Source organism: Suillus plorans (genome assembly GCF_016647745.1).
Source record: "Suillus plorans strain S12 chromosome Unknown HD556scaffold_45, whole genome shotgun sequence".
NCBI lineage: Eukaryota > Fungi > Basidiomycota > Agaricomycetes > Boletales > Suillaceae > Suillus > Suillus plorans.
In genome coordinates, this window is record NW_024537429.1 from 322592 (window position 1) to 342393 (window position 19802).

General features: G+C 48.4%; 6 protein-coding genes across 6 annotated transcripts; 5 read left to right on the top strand and 1 right to left on the bottom strand.

Moving 5' to 3' along the window:
• Positions 1-648: 648 nt before the first annotated feature.
• On the top strand, positions 649-1289 carry HD556DRAFT_1433089 (Non-heme 11 kDa protein of cytochrome bc1 complex; the record flags this gene model as incomplete). The annotated part of the gene is made up of 4 exons (XM_041305191.1): positions 649-804; positions 866-996; positions 1179-1197; positions 1251-1289. 4 exons carry the CDS (start codon positions 649-651, stop codon positions 1287-1289), a joined length of 345 nt encoding a protein of 114 aa, XP_041158017.1.
• Positions 1290-3158: 1869 nt separating this feature from the next.
• HD556DRAFT_1445624 (uncharacterized protein) lies at positions 3159-3483 on the bottom strand (the record flags this gene model as incomplete). Its single annotated transcript, XM_041306969.1, has 2 exons — positions 3159-3195; positions 3260-3483. 2 exons carry the CDS (start codon positions 3481-3483, stop codon positions 3159-3161), a joined length of 261 nt encoding a protein of 86 aa, XP_041158018.1.
• Positions 3484-4938: 1455 nt separating this feature from the next.
• Positions 4939-6419, top strand: HD556DRAFT_1241272 (uncharacterized protein; the record flags this gene model as incomplete). The annotated part of the gene is made up of 8 exons (XM_041298182.1): positions 4939-5112; positions 5158-5318; positions 5367-5446; positions 5501-5553; positions 5615-5655; positions 5711-5854; positions 5910-6117; positions 6204-6419. The coding sequence occupies 8 exons, from the start codon at positions 4939-4941 to the stop codon at positions 6417-6419; spliced, it is 1077 nt and encodes a 358-aa protein (XP_041158019.1).
• A 3558-nt stretch (positions 6420-9977) lies between these two features.
• HD556DRAFT_1241151 (uncharacterized protein) lies at positions 9978-10639 on the top strand (the record flags this gene model as incomplete). The annotated part of the gene is made up of 3 exons (XM_041298169.1): positions 9978-10273; positions 10335-10438; positions 10491-10639. Coding segments are annotated over 3 exons (549 nt in total), but the record flags the coding sequence as incomplete, so codon positions are not given.
• Positions 10640-15088: 4449 nt separating this feature from the next.
• Positions 15089-16627, top strand: HD556DRAFT_1241159 (uncharacterized protein; the record flags this gene model as incomplete). The annotated part of the gene is made up of 8 exons (XM_041298171.1): positions 15089-15259; positions 15305-15462; positions 15511-15590; positions 15645-15697; positions 15757-15797; positions 15853-15999; positions 16053-16260; positions 16346-16627. The coding sequence occupies 8 exons, from the start codon at positions 15089-15091 to the stop codon at positions 16625-16627; spliced, it is 1140 nt and encodes a 379-aa protein (XP_041158021.1).
• Positions 16628-17619: 992 nt separating this feature from the next.
• HD556DRAFT_665205 (armadillo-type protein) lies at positions 17620-19295 on the top strand. Its single transcript, XM_041311250.1, has 8 exons — positions 17620-17762; positions 17816-17944; positions 17996-18118; positions 18172-18291; positions 18342-18473; positions 18527-18649; positions 18698-18976; positions 19027-19295. Exons 2-8 carry the CDS (start codon positions 17875-17877, stop codon positions 19170-19172), a joined length of 993 nt encoding a protein of 330 aa, XP_041158022.1. The 5' UTR covers positions 17620-17762; positions 17816-17874; the 3' UTR covers positions 19173-19295.
• The last annotated feature ends 507 nt before the right edge of the window (positions 19296-19802 follow it).

The window sequence follows — 19802 nt, forward strand, 5'->3', positions numbered from 1 at the left end:
AAAGGATGTGTGTCCGCGGCCTAGGTAAGCCTACCACATGGAACGGAGTTATGAATAGTACTAAGTAGTGAAATTAAAGCCTATCAGCACGAATGAAATAAGACAGGAAGGCCCAGGCACTCACTGTCACTGCGTCAACCAGCATCCGAGATGACCAGGACCACGATGCGTCAGATCCTGAAGATTATATTTCCTATACTTCAAGCTTCTAGTGACCACCACGATAAGTGCACAGTTTTGATGTGAACCAAGATGACTACTGAAACTTTGAAGTACTGAAAGCTTCAGAAGTTCAAGGTGGAAATATCGTGCTGTGGTGTTAACCGAGTTGTACTAGGCTAAACCATTAAGTAGTCAGAATTAATGACGGATTTCAACAACAGCCTCAGAAACATTAGAGATCCTAGAATGTTGTTGCAACTTGTAGATCGAGGACTTGCATGACTTGATTCATACTTGTATGACTTCTGAAGTGCAGGGGAGCAACTAGGTACTAGAATTTGACTAGTAGAGTCGGTGTTCATGATCATCGATCGGTTCTCGGACATAGCCGCGTGAGTTGGTTGAAGCGGCGCCTTAAGGTCACCACCCGGAAATTCGCGAAGTTACTCTTTCGTGCAAAGTCTAACTGTAAAGTCGGTCGCGTCCATGTCTGTGACATCGTTTTTCTCGTCTTTCTTCAACACCGTGCACGGTGACGCACCGGAGGAGAAGCAGCCAGAAAACGAAACCAAGGAGGAGGAAGTCGCTGAAGCGGGGGAACCATCGAAAGAGTCTGAGGAAGAGGAAGTAGAAGCCGAGGACGTATGTCTCTATTCAGGATACAAATATCGTCTCCTCCTGTTGATGTTATTCCTGTCTATAGATTCACCCTGTCATTATAGAGGAGTGCAAAAACTCAGCAGCATGTGCTTCTTTAACGAGACATTTCGAACACTGCCAGGAGAAGGTGCAATCTGGACAAGGCTTTAAAGGCGAGGACTGTGTGGAAGAACTGTGAGTTGATATTTCAATATTGATACCTGCATAACACTCATATACTGTGATTATAGATGTAGGTCACTTATGTTATATACATGACATTCATATTGATTTTTCCTATTCCGACTACTTCATATATAGTCCAGTGAGTCATCTTTTCTCCTCTCCTTGGCATCCTCGTTAACGGAGTCCTACAGCCTGATGCACTGCGCCGATGTATGTATATTTTGTCTTCACCCTTGAGAGTTCTCGCTTAACGTTCTACTTAGGGTTGTGCTGCACCAAAATTGTTCTCCAAGCTCAAGTAGACGCTAGGGTTAATACTACAGTGAGTCTTTCTGTTCAGTCTATTTCCAGCATCTGAGTTATTTGTCCCTATAGTTACAATACACGCTATCGTTCTTGAGGAGCAATACCATTTATCTCTCCTGTCACTAAATCCTACTGAGGATCATATTGATCAGTAGATGCGCCCGACGTCATACTGCTGTCGGGCTGTTCTCTCGTTTGAACTGCACACTGTCACGCGGTCTTGGTTCCGTTTATACAGTTTAAGACCGTTGGTTTTGAGACTATGACCGACCTGTGGCCGATGGCGAAATTGTGTCCTAGAACAAAATTTGAACGATTTTTTATTTATTTAAATATTGTCGGTTGGGGTGGAGCCCTATGTTGGACACTACTCACGATAATGCACTTGATTTGTGCGTGTTCTCCGCTGTCCGAAGCCTCGTGTGGTTCCGGCTTGCGCGAAAACAGGTGGGGCCTTCTTCAGGCGCCTGGAGTGGGGGTGCATCTTCTCCTGCCCGTCTACCTCTACTCAATCTCCTTTTCCTTTGGGCCTCACGTCCCGGAACACCATGCCCAGTCTTCTCGTCCTTGCGATGAATGTAAGGGCTGCCCTCATTCTTTTGCGTCCGCTCAGCAAATATTTGACGTTGCATTGGCGGGGCCCGACTTCTGCGCGTAAGTGCTTCTCGGTGGCTGGCGAATACCGGACGGACTAACGAGAAATGACTGATTCATCATGGTTTGTAGGTATTTGTTGAGTGGGACGTGACTGGTGTGAAGTTGGAACAGTAGTGAGCTGTAGCGCCTAGGGAGCGTCTTGATCATTTTCACGAATCTTCCGGAGGGGGCTGTGGAGGTCGATCGCGAGCGAAGTAGAACGCGGCGTGGCGAATTTTCCGTGACGGATTTCATGTCCTTGTTGAAGCGCTGCTTTAGCGCCGACTTGCTTGGCGGTAGCGCTCGGATCTCTCCCCGGCTTGGCAGGAGCAATCTGGGGAGTTCTCGAGCTTCTGATGATTCTCCGCTCACCGCCCTTTTCGCATGCTCATCGTTCGTCTGCCGCCTCGTTTCCCACAATGCTCGTGTGTCCCGGCATCCACCTGATGATCAGTTTCCGATTGTCGTCCTCCGGGACGAGCTTTCTGAGATCATAATGGAACAGATCCATCAGATAATGCCTTAGTTGCAACTGAAATGCTGCCATGGCCTTTATCGTTGTTTGATTGACGATGCTTGGGGACATAGAGCCTCCTCCATCCCCCTCTAGTAGCTGCACCCACGACTCGTCTTCGCCTCCGAGTCATACACCGCGCGTTCTTGATCGCGTTCCAGGTGGAATCTCTTGCTGCCTATCACCTCGCTTTCTCTCATTAAGACGGCTGCTCCCCCTACACCTCCGTCCAACATGGAACCGTCCGAGTATGCTCACAGGTCTTCATTTGCTAGGGCTTTTTCTATTGCTGCTGATTCGGTGTCTTCTACTATGCGCACATCCACGTGAACGATGAGACGTATCGCTCCGATTGCGAGCGAGCTCGGCTGTTTTGTTCATGCAGCACCTCGTGGGATGTGCCCTTGGCGTAGAACTGATTAGACATATCTCGAGCAGACAGTGAATGTTATAGACACATTTTATCAGGATGCATCTCTGAGCCAAAATATGTGCAGGCTCTTGTTTGTCCAGCATCAGGACCATGAATGGTCGTTTGACAGAGCTCCGGCACTAAATTCTTCATGTGATTGAGCGAATACGAAGAGAAAACAGGTTTGTCTTCAAGGGGTTGTCTAGCAAGACCTTTGATTCAAACGTGCAGTCACTGATCAAAGAAAGTAGCCTGTAACAAGGTACAAGGGAAAATCTGACGATGCTTCATATACTGTGATGATTAGACCGCGTCACCACCCATCCCATCCAGAGTCTGCCTTCACGCCGTCAGGGGCGGGTTCGTCGGCTACCGGTTGAAACGATGTGTGGATCTTCACTCACGCATCGGCAGGTAGCGCGTCCTGTAATCTTCGATGAAGCGGGCTGCAGTTCCGTCGTAGCTTGATAGGAATAAGTCCCGGATTTTGTAATTCTCCTAATCCAATGGCAACCGTCTTCTTCCTGAGCTTGAAAACACGCTCGTCCTCGACATCGTTCATCGGTGCTTCACGTTTCCTATCACCCTCAAAAGACCCTGCCGTCGCTTCGTTTGCATCTTCTGACATGCAAGCCTCACGTGCAGGAGACGCCAATGTGTAATAATTCGGATCATACTGGCACTGCCACCCTCCTGTGACTGCCTTATATTCGCCTCTGCCTAAGCTCGTTCCGCATTAGGATCTGCATATTCTAGCGATGCAGCCATTGAGTAGTTGGCGTATGGATTGCCTGGTTTAGACGGAGGCTTCTTAAAACAAGAATGATATTGTCCATAGGTGCTAGTCAGTGTGAAGTGAACTATGGGTGAGGGAATGACGTTGAGCTTTCGGCTCCGAAGAAGACCTAGAATAAGAAAGAGTTGAGCTGCGAGGGCGGGTGCGGCAGCCTCGCTGTGACTAGGAAACTTGGGGTTCCTCAAGGCCTCGGGATCCATCTGAGTTGCTGTATCAGTGTTTGGAGGAATGACTGCGCAGCAATGAACAATGATCGCGGCACGAAAGTAAGAGGTTCGATGCCGCGTCTTTGTTCGCTCGAAGATCTCACTCTATTTTTCGCTCGCACCTCGCTACATAATCAATAGAGTTCCCAAACTGTGAATCAAACGGACCCGACCCGAAAACCATGAAACGGGGATGGCAGCTATTATTGGGGCGAGCTCATGCTAGCTACTTTTGTAAGTCATCATCATCCACGGGAAACCTTCGATACATACCAGATGGCCTCATGTTCATTACTATCCCGGCACACGTAATATGACGTCGAGGGTCATAGCACAAGCAGAACTTCCCTTTAACAGCATTATAGTGTCTTGCACGACGAAGACCATGTTGCTTGACAAGGTCACCTACAGTAGTGTAGTATAGTACTACCATGACCATGTGCAGCCGGTCGCAGATCAGTACCAGTGCGCGGGCGGTAGGATTCCAAGGTGTGGTCTGACTACATTTGTACCGCCCGGGTCCGCTTCCACTACAGTGATAAGGGACACACAGCCAAGGACGGTGATAAGAGGGATAGCCCATGACATGACATGTATGATGCCCAGCGCAGGTCGAGGAAGTAGTGCACCAGTCACGGTGATGCATCGAGGATGACATAATAATAAGTTGCCAAAACAATAAAGCGAAACGCCGGGCATCAGCTGTCGGATAGCCCGAAGTCACTGGTTCAATTGGAAATTGGCCATTAAGTTGCCTAATTACATTGTCCGGCGAGCAAGCCATTGCCCTCGATGAACGTTCAACGTTAATGCACTACTAATCCCAGAGAGAAGCTGCTGCGCGCACCGTCAAACGGTTTAGTCTTGTTCGAGAATGGTCTGATTGAACGGTGCGTTATTTGTGCGTCTTACATAAAGGGTGTAGCTCACTGCAGGGTTATGACAGATTTACGCTTCGAATTGGTCATGGCGCTAATCTTTGATCGAGAACGCCACTAACAATCATGCGAGCCAACAGATATTCTAGCGCTCAATAAATGCATAATAAGTTCTCCAATCCCATGCGCTCGGAGCTCCAACCATGCTCCCCTCAACAATACAGCCGCTACTCATCGGCACCACAGATGTACCTTTTCCAAGTCCTACCACCCCCATAAACCCTACATACGAATACACGTGTCCGTACTCCAAACACAAGGAGGGCAGGAATTTGGTAGTCTGTATTGATGGTTCATCAAACAGGTTTGGCCTCAGGGTGCGTATCTACTTGACCTAGTTTCTTTGCCTAACAACTGCCCAGAACACCAATGTCGTCGAACTCTACAGCCAACTTATCAAATCTGATCAAGACCAACTCACTTATTACAACAGCGGAGTGGGCACGCACGCACGCCCATCCTGGCGCTCTCTCACATATCTTCATTATTGGCTGAGTAACAAAGTGGATCTACTTATAGCTTGGTATGTCCGCCCATTGGACTCTACAACCATTATTGAGCAATCATTCAGGAATCTCGAAACAGTGATACTGGCAGCCTATCGATGGATATCAGAAAACTACAAAGATGGTGATAGGATTTATTTTTTCGGTAGGTTCTTGTGCCACATGCAATGATGCCGCGCGTCATATCAACTTGTCACAGGCTTTTCCAGGGGCGCTTACCAGGCCCGAGCACTTGCTGGAATGATACACCGTGTGAGTCGTCTGGATTGACGTGCTAACCAAAACAGGTCGTTGATTTTTTTTAAAACTCTAGGTCGGCTTAATCCTCCCTGGCAACAACGAACAAATACCATTGTAAGTATAGTCCCATCTCGTGCCGTCACACCTTTCTCATCTTGGCGACATTTAGCGCCTTCGAGTTATATTCGAAAATAGATGAAAACGCCTCGAAGAGAAAATCTCGGCGGAGACATGCCTGGGCAAGCGAACTTGCTGAAACGTTCAAGAGCACATTCTGCAGAACACACGTCCACATCCATTTCATCGGCGTATGGTAAGACTTTCACCTTTGGAACATGGATGATATCTCTTTATTCACTCATCCCAAGGGATACTGTGTCTTCGGTTGGCGTTGTGAGAGGCAAGACGCTACCTTCGACCACTGACGGCGACCACCATATGTGCTATTTCAGGCATGCCCTTGCCTTGGATGAGCGGCGAGTCAAATTCCTTCCGGAGTATATACATGGTGCAAAAACACAAGGATCACATTCCGACCGCATCAAGGAGGTTTGGTTTGCAGGTAGTCACTCGGATGTGTATGTCAAATGCCTTGAAATCTCTGTACCTCTGATTCAGTAACGGACATTTGCAGTGGCGGAGGCAATCGACTCAACGAGAAGCTTCAATCAGGCGACATTCCATTGCTATGGATGCGAAAGGAGGCTGTCGAGGCAGGCTTGAGGATGAAGCCCACCGAAGTCGTCTGGAAGATGGATGACCTGCAGAAGAGGACGTACGAATCACTAAGGAGCATGTGGTGGATGCTCGAATTCGCTCCTGTCAAGCGGGTTGTTTATGGCACTCGAGACAGTCACGCGTTCGGGTACGTGCTTTAAGCTTTTCGCCGCGCACCGATGAATTCATTAGAATCTCCTGAAGGCTCCATCGTGGCGCGCCTCGGGTGATCCTCCCCGGACAGAAGATTCACGCCTCTGTCTTGTTCAAAGGCAACTACAGAGCCAAGGCCAAATTCTGGAAGGACTTCGACGTCTGGCCAGAATTGCTATACTGGAATGATCCAGCCAGCCAACAACGACTTTCCAAACTGGGTCAGCTGTGGGAGAAGGACATTTTTGATGAATCGACCGTGCCCTCACTTCTGAGAGATATCCAGTTGCACGGAGTGCAGTGTTTCGACGCGGTTGACCGACTGGCATTCATGGCCTCATTTGGTGGGTGTTGTATTTCTTGATTGTGATTTATCTTCTAAGCGCTTGACAGAACAAGGCAGGGCTGCGATCAAAGAATCGGACAGCTGGGAGAGCCAGTTGAATAAGCTAGTCCGTTACAGCGATGATCCGAAAGTACGTGTCAGTGCTACCGTTGCACTAAGCGAACTACGTAGGTCATGGTGAACCTATTGCATGGACGTTTTCTCACCCTCTGCAGTGCCCAAACTTGACCCGGACGACTTGGAAAAGGCAACCACCGACGTGTTGAAAATGCTGCATAGCAAGGACGATATCGATCAGATTCGAGCTTGCAAAGCCCTTCCCGCCCTGGTCAAGCATGCCCCGAAAGGAAATAAGATCTTGAGCCCAGCCACATTCCAGCGTGTACTGGACCTTGGAGGGGTCTCCGAAACCGAATCGTTGATGGTGCAAATTCATGCATCACAGACTTTGTCGTTGCTTGCTGGCCATGGTTCGTAATTCAGCCTATCTGAACGATATTTATTTTGTGACTGTGAAATATCTTAGGCGATCATCGGCCGGCTGCGACGGAAAAGGCTGCTACGGAAAAGGCTGTGACAGAAAGAGCTGTGAAGGACATTATCGCTCTTCTTAGTAGCGAACGTGAGTTTTCGATTTGAACGCGCTTTTACATTCAAGTTGACCTGACCGGTCGCAGACGAAGAAATTTTAGTAGCGGCCTTACGCATACTTGCTGCCCTTGTCCACGACGGTATTTGCCGTTGTTCTTTGAATGCAGGCGTATGCTTGACAACCCGTTGCAGACATAGCGCAAGCTATGGTCATAGAACTATTTCCTACACTTATCAAACATTTGAAGCAACACGACTTCTACATCTCGCCGCCGGTGGGCAATGTTATATGTGCATATGCAAGGCATGGTAAGCTTCGTATGTCACTGTCAAATAATTGATGTGCTGATCGCAAGATACAGAGGAATTTCGTAAGCGATTACTCCGCTCAGACAGTGGTTTTCTCGGGCTTTTGGTCGACATGTTGGAACATCGCTTAACTGATATTGAGGACCCTGCCATTCAAATCCTCGGCCAGCTTGCGAATCATGGTGCGGCATATGCACTTACACTCATACAGCACCTGACTAGCGGACCTCCAGTTGACGTTCAGGCTGACTTGATTGAAAATGGACATATTAAGGATTTGGTGTCGTTGATGAGAAGTCGAAATCATGAAACAAGTGACGGAGCTACTCTCGCGATGCTGTCAATTCTCCGGCATCGTGAGTTTCTTATATGATAACATCTCTTCTGCTGCTCAGCTTTTTTCAGCACACATACGATTTAGAGCAATCCAGGAAGGTGTCGTTGTGACATTGGTCAATCGTTTAAAACACCGGAAGAGCTGTTTGCTTGCGGCTTACGCATTCTCTCGTATCCTGGACTACGGTCAGTTTTTCACCTGATGTCATGATCGAATCTTCCCTAACACAATGCAGACAACATCAGAACAGCTATGATTGATCTGTCCGGGCCTGACTATATTATCGGCGCTGTCAAGCAAGGATTGTTTAACGCGACGGTCGAAAATGAACCTGGTCAAGAGGTGCTCGGACGCCTCATGCGCAACGGTAAGCTTGTGCACTGCTTTTCCCCTTCCGAGATCTCAAACACTTGTATAGATGAACTAAGGGCAGCTGTCCTCGAAGCCCACACAACGGCGGCCCTTTGTACCATGTTCAAAAAGGGTGATCCAGCGCTCAATCATGCAGCATTTGATTTCCTGGACATCATGTCCAACTATCGTGAGCACGCATATCAATGCATTATGATATATGCTAAGAAAAATCGCAGCCGACGGGAAAGAGTTGATTAGGGTAGCGAAGATTCCTATATTCCGCGCCATAGTGGCGGCCTTGGACCAACAGAAGTGGGACTCACAAAGGAACGCTGCAACAGCACTTCACACTCTTTTAGGGATTCGGGATTCTTCTTTTGAAAGAGAATTTGTCACACAAGAATTTCGATCGGTCATCTTGGAAGAAATCTCGCATATACTGAAATTGTTGGCGCATGATCGGTCTTTCCGTGTTGTTGGCGGTGCGGCAGCTCTCTTGGCACTATCTGATGACGGTATGTTGCATCGCACGATGGGCGCCTCATGAATGCTCATATTTTCGAAGAAATCATACGGGCTTATGTGCGAGAGCACAAAGATTTTAAATCGGCCAGAAGCCAGCATTTCTCGAAGAACAAACAACTACAGTATCATGGCTCAGACCCACGGGAAGGTAACTTGTGTTTTTTCTCAAACGTTACGGGGACCTAACGTCATGACACTCGCCATTAGAGGATGTCAACAGGATGCTTGACACATTGTATGCGGCCATGGAGGAAAGCCCTAACCGTCGCGGCGTCCTAAAGTTCCCAGAAGTGCACCCGATGCCTGCCCGCAGTCGCTTGGTCACTTCCCTAGCGATTTTATCTTGCATCTTCTACATTCCTTGCGGCCTTACAGCCATGTTGGCTGGGTTGGCGATCGATGAGGCGGAAACGCGGCCCACAAGACTACAGTGACTATGTATTACGTATAGTGTCTTGATAACGATTGATATATCAGAATCAAGTACGTTTCTTTTCAGTTACTTTACATTTGGCGTTCATCTCTGCGACTTTGTTGTGGGATAGTGGGTATCTTTGTAATTGGTTTGTGTAGGCATTGCGACGAACTTTTGGCTTCAGTCTTTTTCTTTACTTGAGCAGCCTCTCCTTCATTTACACAATCTCAGCCATTCTCAGAATAGTGGGTTTTCAGTGGGTATCATGGGCTGGCCAGAAAATGTTAGTATTTTGGAACTACTAAAATGGGACATGTTTTGAGCAGCAGCAGTGAACGCTTTAGGCAACAAATTTCAGGTGATAAAACCAATATGTACATAATTTTATTCTTATCAAGGTCTCAGCCAATTGAAGTTATTTATCATTAGCGGTTCTCAAAGTCAAACGTAGAAAAAGATTCACAGCAAGATTTTGCGAAATTGGATGTTGCCGGTACGGCAGCTTTCAAACTCCGCTCTGCCCTGTCAGCATCTGTCAGCGTGTGTGCTCGACATCGTCATTGCTGGCGTCGACAGCGCCAAAGCATCAATCCGATCATTAATCGTTGTCGTAATAAACACCCTGAATCATGTCACGCTCTGGACAGAGAGGTCGAGGTGGTGGAGTCCGAGCCAGTGCGTCTGCCAGTATGGACACTGGGAAGAAATGCACTATCCATTGGGAGGGGGTTCGTAGTGCTCGTACGGAACGTCTACTTGCCTGGTGCAAGGAAAATGAAGACGCACGCATCAAGCTTTTCTCCGATTCTGCAAAGGACGCCAAGGAGCAAGGTCGGAAGAAGAAGCAGAGTGGAACTTCGAGAGATACCTTCTATTCACAGGTCGCACAAGCTGTATTTTCAAATGACGAGGATCCGGAGGTCCAACGACTCTTCAAGGAGGACCCAAAGGCATTTATTAAACCAGTTTCAACTCGTTTTGGCACGTACGTATCTCAGCCCTGCATTGTCCCCCCTCCCACTAGAATCACTGATCAGATGTTTTAGGCTCAAGAAAAAATATAATGAGTTCAACAAGGAGCTCAAGCAGTCAGGAGCTGGAAAGACGTATGCGGAGCTGCAAGAGGATCCAACGATGAAGTCGTTGATTGGTAAGTTTTAGCTGCTGTTGAACTGCACATGTCTTAATAATATCTCTGTCAGATACAAAGCTTGAAAAATTTCCCTGGTGGCCTGAGCTTCACGGCTGGTGGCGCACAAACCCAGCTTTCAATTACGCCTTCTCTACTGCGGATACAGGGCAAGATTTTGCAGCCGCTGCATTAGAACACTTTGCTATTTCAAAGCAACCACCAGCACCAGCCACAGGCGACGACGACACTCACACAGACGAGGATATCGAAGACGGAGAAATAGTTGAGATTAGCGCTCGTACTACAGGTGATGCTGGCGTTATAGATGCGCCAGATGATATGATGGTTGACCAGCCCCCCTGCATGGAGTCACTCGAATCACCGTTGTCAGCACCATCGCCGCTGTTATTTTCAAACCATGGTCCTAGCGACACGCCCAACTCATTCTCACTAGCTCCATTACCACACTGGTACCAACGACCCCAACTCCCTCCCATCGCAACTTCCAACACACACGGCGTGATATCATTGAACTCTCCTGAGCGCTCACCAGTACCCCATCACAGCACCACCCAGAATTCACCTTTTTTTTCTGATTTCAAGGAGTCATCACCTAGCCCCCAGTCCACACCCATTGACTCGGAAGACTCGGACATTGGTGCTAGCCGAGCGCTGCAGTCTCTTCGTGTCAGCTCACTCAAAGGAAGTCGCGCAAGTTCACCTTCTCTTTCTACAAAGCAGTCTCGTGCACATGCACCTACTCAGAGTGCTTCGCCTCAATCTAGTCGCCCCCCCTCTTCATCACGCAAACGCCCTGGTGGCAGCGTTCTTGATCAGACCTCTGCTGCTGCAGATAGGATGTCTCAGACGGCAGAGTCCCTAATGACACACCTTAACAGCAAACGTGAGGGTCGTGTGGAGCAAGAACGCTATAAACGCATGAAACTTGAGACCGAAATTTGGGCTCGTGATCTCAAGGCCCGCAGTGCTCGTGATGAGCGGGAGCATGCGATGCGTCTATCTGACCAAGATCATCTCCACCAGCAGGAGAGGATGACTCAACAAATTGAATTTGCAAGAATTGAGATTGAGCTATCTCGTGCACGTCGGGAGGAGGAGGAGGCTCGAATTCGTCGTATTGCCTTGGAGCGTGGTCTTGATCAAAACTAAGTAGGTTTGTACTATGTCGTCATGTAACAGGTTTTCAGGAAATGCATTCCATTTTGTACTCGATGGTGCCAACTCAGAGAGCTCGCCAAAACACTCCTTTCTCAAGAAAATCTCAAGCGCAACTGACCCCTCCTAGATCTCACCAAAACGCTCCTTTCTCGAGAAAATCTCAAGCTCAACCGACCCCTCCTAGAGCTCGCCAAAACGCTCCTTTCTCAAGAAAATCTCAAGCGCAACTGACCCCTCCTAGATCTCACCAAAACGCTCCTTTCTCGAGAAAATCTCAAGCATGACTGACCCCTCTTTAGGTACTAAAGAGGACGAAGAACTTCTACTTGACAAAGAGCACTCACTAAAACGCTCCTTTCTCGAGAAAATCTCAAGCATGACCTTGCGAGCCAAAAGGAAGATGTATAGGTACAAGTACATTTAATATAATACTAACTACCTTCGCTCCAACGACGAAAGCAACCGCGTCTTTAACATGTTACGAAAATCCTGCCCCACAGTTCCAATGTAAGTCTGATCACCTACTGCGCCACCCTCTTGCTGATCATCCTCTCCTCCGTCACTGTCAGCTCGCCTGGACCTCCGAGTTGGCTGATAGAAGCGTATGTTTGAGTCTTCGCGGTTTCTTTTTTCCTCAATTTCAACAATTAAGTTGTGCAGAATGAAGCACGAACGGATCCACATGTTTGCATAGTCGAGGTCCTTCTGGCTTTGGATCGGGATGCGAAGCTCCCGCAGTGATTGGAACCGGCCCTTGATAGAGCCGAAAAAGTGCTCTGAACGAACACGGACCTAGACACTGGGTGAGGACTACGAAAGTATATTAGTATCGATGCTCACTGTTGACAGGTTATAATTGAATGTCTTTTGCTCGGCCGTCAAGCACCCTCCCGCTGGCCGTTTATACGGCGGCACACACCAAGTTCGCGCAGCATACGCCGAGTCTGCCCACAACCACTCTCCCGCACCAAAAAACGACTTGGGATCCCGGGAGACCCTCGTTCGTGCAAATACGTTCGAGTCGTGAAGACTCCCGGGTACGCCAATGACATAGTCGACGATACGCAGATTGTGGGGAAATACGACGACCTTTCGAATTGTAAGTCACTGCGCTGCACACTGAGCCGATAGTAGATACTTACCTGCGCTGTTAGAGAGTAGTCAGAGTTCTTGTCAAAGAACCCTTCACCGTGCCAACCAGGCTTCTCGTGTAGAGGGGACGGAGTCCCATCTACACAAAGAAAACCGCCGCGCCACTCACGACATGTCCTCTGCTCCACGTACGCTTTTGCCCGCTCTCGCTCGATCTGATCCTCACGATCGAGCGGATCAAAATGAATGGCGCGATCGTGCAGTTGCAAGATCGCGATCATGACTCGTTTGTAGCAGTTGTAGACGGTCCCTACGGACACTCCAGCCCAATCAGATATGTCTTCGGTAGTCGCAGCATTGCCATAATGGCCGACACCATTGAGAAAGATCGCGAGCTGGACTGCAACAGGAAGTTGTGGATTGTTCGAATTATTATGGAAAATGGGGTGGGCTTGGATTAACGTCGTGAGTTCATCGAACACCTCTGCATCAACGCGAAGCTTGCGGCGAAACTTTTCAGGTGATAACAGCGCCCATTCTTGCAGCAGGTGTAGCTGCGGTGCGCGAGTCAGAGATGGACGCACGTCAAGTACCCGACACTTCTCCACTTCATCGTGCAGTGCCCCGATCGCATCAATAAAATGCGTAAACACTTGATCACACATGTCCGGGATATCGAGCGATAGAACATCGGAATACGCTGTCGAAAGCGATGTTAGAGAGCTGATGGACAAAGTGGATATGACGGATGACGTAGGGGACTCTGGCCATGTTGGCGACGCAGTCCGTATGCTGACATCTGACCCTCCATGACTACCGGTAGTATCATCATCCAATCCCTTATCAGAGCCATCCTCAAGTAGCTCATCAACCATGAATTCGACGAACTCCATGTATCGCGCGACTGTAAGATCATTTGTGGTTTTCTTCAGGCTACGTAGTAGCCTTTTTCGATCCGATTCTCGAGGCATGTTGAAGATGTTATTATTGAAGTCCGGAGACCGTGTCTGCGCCCTCGAAAGTCAATAGTTATAGATATGATGGTCACCGTAGGGTACGATGATGATGGGTCACGGTATGTATGAGTTTGATTTGTCATCGTCGGAGATTTAATTATCGGCAACTCGCAAAACTCTTACCTCTCGCAATTTCTATGATTTTAACTTTGAGGACCGCTATTTATCGAAGAATTAGCAGAGCTACTTGGAGGATACTGTCGAGATACGCACCTAGGTTCGACCGAATCTGGGTGTGACCAAATGAACATTAGGTTCGAAGGTTCGCAGGGGGGTGTGACGCGTGACACACTGCGCTTAGGTTCGACGACCAATGTTGGGGTAGACACATTCCCTTGTATACATGCAGCGAGAGCTATGAGCGAGGGGTACTGGATGACATGATAGGGCTCCAATCTACAGCTGATGGGTCTACAGAGGTTGAGGCTGAGGGCCGTGGCAAGCGCAGACGTGTTGCGAACACTCAGTACAAAGACTTTTGGATGCATTAGATGTTTTTTTTTGCGTTTTTACCACTTGTCACAATTTAGGTTCGACGGCCTCAGAGTTGGTGTGACCGTCACGAAAAATAGGTTCGATTCGCCAGGCGTGTGACGGTGTGACGAACCTAGGTGCGTATCTCGACAGTATTTGAGTTGAGTATTTTCCAGAGGTACTTAAGAGCCTGACAAGGTTTCCGAGGTCTTTTTACGTTACGCTGCTGGTACCTTGTTTTCGCCACGGAGTGGTGACAGGTCACCACACCGTGACACTCCCACTGGCAGTAGCCCTCCCCAACCGTAAAGTTTAAACTACCCTGCCGGTGGATCATGGCTGCTGGATGCAGCTGGCCGGCTGTCGTTTCGCAGTTGCAGTCATGCGACAGAGCCTGTACTCCCACTAGATGTATAGGCTCAGTGGTATTATCCTAAACAGAACGAGAAGATCGGCACGGTCGGGGTAGCTGGCAGTAGCCCCCTGCCGAGAACTTTCGCAGGTTCGCTGCCATCCCCGACATCCTAGCGTTCCTCCTACCCTAGCTGACAGACTCTTATTCTAAGAGACGGGTGACTGCAGCAAGTGCTAAGAACGTGGTCTGCCTCGCGATGCTCTGCTGGACGTTCTGGTTTGGGCTTATACCCTAGTGGTGGTCTGATTTAGTAACGTTTCAGTATCTGTGCGTCCATATTTCACCTATGAATGACTTAAAGGGTGTGCCTTACTGCAAGGCCTGTCTCCCATGCCACATCAAGGCTTCGAATTGGTCATGGCGTTAATGTTTCATCGAGAAGGGCACCAACCACCATGCGCTTGCCTGGTTTTGATACAGTGCACGGGTATTCTAGCGCTCGAAAAATGCATAATAAGTTCTAGAATCCCATGCGGAGCTCCAACGTTGACCATGCTCCCCTCTGACACAGAGTCGCTGCTCACCACTGATGTACTTTGTCCGAGTCCTACAACCACAAGCTACCCTACATATAAATACACGTGTCCGTTACGCTTCAAGTACAAGGAGGGCAGGAATTTAGTAGTCTGTATTGATGGATCATCGAACCGGTTTGGACTCAAGGTGTGTATCCACTTGAGCCAGCTTCTTTCCCTAACGACTGCCCAGAACACCAATGTCGTCGAGCTCTACAGCCAACTTGTCAAATCTCAAGACCAACTCACTTATTACAACAGCGGAGTGGGCACGCATGCACGCCCGTCGTGGCGCTCTCTCTCATATGTCCAGTATTGGCTGAGCAGCAAGGTGGATTTGCTTATAGCTTGGTACGTGGGGAGGTTAAACTCTATAAGCATTGTTGAGCAACCATTCAGGAATCTCGAAACTGTCATACTGGCAGCCTATCGATGGATATCAGAAAATTATGACGATGGTGATAGAATTTATCTTTTTGGTAGGTTCTTGTGCCACATGCAATGATGCCTCGCGTCATATCAACTTGTCATAGGGTTTTCCAGGGGCGCTTACCAGGCCCGAGCAATTGCTGGAATGATACACCGCGTGAGTCGTCTGGATTGAGGCGCTGACCAAAAACGGACGTTGATTTTTTTTAAATCTAGGTCGGGTTGATCCTCCCCGGAAACAACGAGCAAATACCATTGTAAGCATAGTCCCATCTCGTGCCATTGCTCCCTTCTCATCTCGGCCACATTTAGCGCCTTCGAGCTATACTCGAAAATAGATGAAAAGGCCTCAGAGGGAATAAGATCTCCACGCAAACATGCTTGGGCCAATGAGCTTGCTGAAACTTTCAAGAGCACATTCTGCAGATCGCACGTCCATATTCATTTCATCGGCGTATGGTAAGACATCCACTCTTGAAACATGGATGATGTATTTGTTTATTCATGTCAAGGGATACTGTCTCTTCGGTTGGCGTTGGAAGGGGGAAGACGCTACCTTCGACTACTAACGGCGGCCACCATATGTGCTATTTCAGACATGCCCTTGCCTTGGATGAGCGGCGAGTCAAATTCCTTCCGGAGTATATACATGGTGCAAATACAGAAGAATCCCATTCCGATCGCATCAAGGAGGTTTGGTTTGCAGGTAGTCACTCGGACGTGTATGTCAAATGCCTTGAAATCTCATCACCTTGATTTGATAACGGACATTTGCAGTGGCGGAGGCAATCGACTCAACGAGAAGCTTCAATCAGGCGACATTCCATTGCTATGGATGCGAAAGGAGGCTGTCGAGGCAGGCTTGAGGATGAAGCCCACCGAAGTCGTCTGGAAGATGGATGACCTGCAGAAGAGGACGTACGAATCACTAAGGAGCATGTGGTGGATGCTCGAATTCGCTCCTCTCAAACGGGTTGTTTATGGCACTCGAGATAGCCACGCGTTCGGGTACGTACTGTGGGCTTTTCGCTGCGCATCCATTTCATTAGAATCTCCTGAAGGCTCCATCGTGGGGCGCCTCGGGTGATCCTCCCCGGACAGAAGATTCACGCCTCTGTCTTATTCAAGGGCAACTATAGAGCCAAGGCCAAATTCTGGAAGGACTTCGACGTCTGGCCAGAATTGCTGTACTGGAATGATCCAGCCAGCCAACAACGACTTTCCAAACTGGGTCAGCTGTGGGAGAAGGACATCTTCGATGAATCGACCGCGCCCTCACTTCTGAGAGATATCCAGTTACACGGAGTGCAGTGTTTCGACGCGGTTGACCGACTGGCATTCATGGCCTCATTTGGTGGGTGTTGTATTTCTTGATCGTGATTTATCTTCTAAGCGCTTCACAGAACAAGGAAGGGCTGCGATCAAAGAATCGGGTAGCTGGGAGAGCCAGTTGAATAAGTTAGTCTGTCACAGCGATGATCCGAAAGTACGTATCAGTGCTACCGTTGCATTAAGCGAGCTATGTAAGTCATGGTGAATTGCATGGACGTCTTCTCACTCTCTGCAGTGCCCGAACTTGACCTAGAATACTTGCAAAGGACAGCCACTGATGTGTTGAAAATGCTGGATAGCAAGGACGATATCGATCAGATTCGAGCTTGCAAAGCCCTTCCCGCCCTAGTGAAGCATGCTCCGGAAGGGAATGAGATCTTGAGCGCAGCGACATTCCAGCGTGTACTGGACCTTGGTGGGGTCTCCGAAACCGAATCGTTGATGGTGCAAATTCATGCGTCACAGACTTTGTCGTTGCTTGCTGGCCATGGTTCGTAACTCAGCCTACCGGAACGATATTCACTCTGTGACTTTGGGATATCCTAGGTGTGCATCGGCCAGCTGTGACGGAAAGGGCTGCGAAGGACATCATCGATCTTCTTAGCAGCGAACGTGAGTTTTCGATCTAAACGTACTTTTACAGTCAAGCTGACATGACCGATCGCAGACGAAGAAATTTTGGTAGCGGCCTTGCGCATACTTGCTGCCCTTGTCCATGACGGTATTTTCGGTAGTTCTTTCAACGCAGGCGTGTGCTTGACAACCCGTTGCAGAAAACGCGCAAGCTGAGGTCCTAGTTCTAATTCCCACGCTTATCAAACGTTTGAAGCAACACGACTTTTATATCTCGCCGCCGGTGGGCAATGTTATATGTGCATATTCAGCGCATGGTAGGCTTCTCATGTCACTGTCGCTCAATTGATGCGCTGATTGCAAGATACAGAGGAATTCCGTAAGCAATTACTCCGCCCAGAAAGCGGTTTTCTCGCACTTTTGGTCGATATGTTGGAACACCGCTTAACTGACATTGAGGATCCTGCCATCCAAATCCTTGGCCAACTTGCGAACTATGGTGCGGCATATGCACTTACACTCATACAGCGCCTGACTAGCGGACCTCCAGTTGACGTTCAGGGTGACTTGATTGAAAATGGACATATCAAGGACATGGTGTCGCTGATGAAAAGTCGAAATCACGAAACAAGTAGCGGAGCTATTCTTGCGATGTTGTCGATTCTCCCGCATTGTCAGTTTCTTGACAATACGATAACATCTCTTCTGCTGCTAAGCGTTTTTCAGCACGCATACGATATCACAAGGCAATCGAGGAAGATGTCGTTGTTACGTTGGTCAATCATCTAAGACACCAGAAGAAGTCTTTGTTTGCGGCTTATGCATTATCTCGCATCCTGGACTACGGTCAGTTTTTCACCTGATGTCATGATTGCATTTTCCTCAATGCAATTCAGACAACATCAGAACAGCTATGATTAGGCTATCTGCGCCTGACTATATTATCAGCGCTGTCAAGCAAGGATTTTTTAACGCGACGGTCGAAAATGAACCTGGTAAAGAGGTGCTCGGACGCCTCATGAGCAACGGTAAGCTTGGGCGTTGCTGCGTTTCCCCTCTCGAGATCTCAACACTTGTATAGATGAACTGAGGGCAGCTGTCCTCAAAGCCCACACAACGGCGGCCCTTTGTACTATGTTTAAAAGGGGTGATACAGCGCTGAATCACGCAGCATTTGATTTCCTGGACATCGTGTCCGACTATCGTGAGCACGCGTTTTCCTGCATAATAATATATGCTAAGAAAAATTAAGCCGATGGGAAAGAGTTGATTAAAGAAGCTAAGATTCCCATATTCCGCGCCATAGTGGCGGCCTTGGACCACCAGAAGTGGGCCTCACAAAGCAATGCTGCGATGGCACTTCACGCTCTTTTCGGAATTCCGGATTCTTCTTCTGAAAGAACCTTTGTCACGCAAGAGTTTCGATCAGTCATCTTGGAAGAAATCTCGCAAATATTGAAATTGTTGGTACATGATCGGTCTTACCGTGTTGTTGGCGGTGCGGCAGCTCTCTTGGCACTATCTGATGACGGTATGTTGCATCGCACGATAGGCGCGTCATAAATGCTCATATTTTTGAAGAAACTGTACGGACTTGTGTGCGAGAGCACAGAGATTTCAAGTTTGCCAGAAGCGAGCATTTTTCAAAGAACAGAAAACTACAGTATCATGGCTCAGACCCACGGGAAGGTAACTCGTGCTTTTTTTCGGACGTTGCGGGGATCTAACATTAAGACACTTACCATTAGAGGATGTTCACAAGATACTTGACAGATTATTTGCGGCCATGGAGGAAAGCCCCAACCGTCGCGGTGCCCCGAAGTTCCCAGAAGTGCACTCAATGCCTGCTCGCAGTCCCTTGGTCACTTCCCTCGCAATTTTATCTTGCATCTTCTACATTCCATGCGGTCTTACAACTATGTTGGCTGGATGGGCGATCGATGAGGCGGAAACGTAGCTCCACACTACAGCGACTATGCATTACAGAGTCTTGATAACGATTGATATATCAGAATCAAGTACGTTTCTTCTCGGCTGCCTTGCGCTTGGCCTCTATCTCTGCCGCGGGATAGTGAGTATCGTTGTAAATGGCTTGTGTGGGCATTGCAGCGAACTTTCAGCTTCAGTCTTTCTCTTAGCTTCAGCAGCCTCTCGTTCCTCTTTATATTTAAGGCGAGCAAGATCAGACTTGCCTACATCGGTCTTTCCAGCGACATGTAGGTATAGTCGACGGAGTGAGCTAAAAGACAGAACATGATATTTTACTTCGACAACTCAAACTGACCTTCCAGTAGCGACCCTTGGCTTCTTGTTTCTCCTTCACAAGAAATAGACGATCAGTGACACTCCTGAGGCGT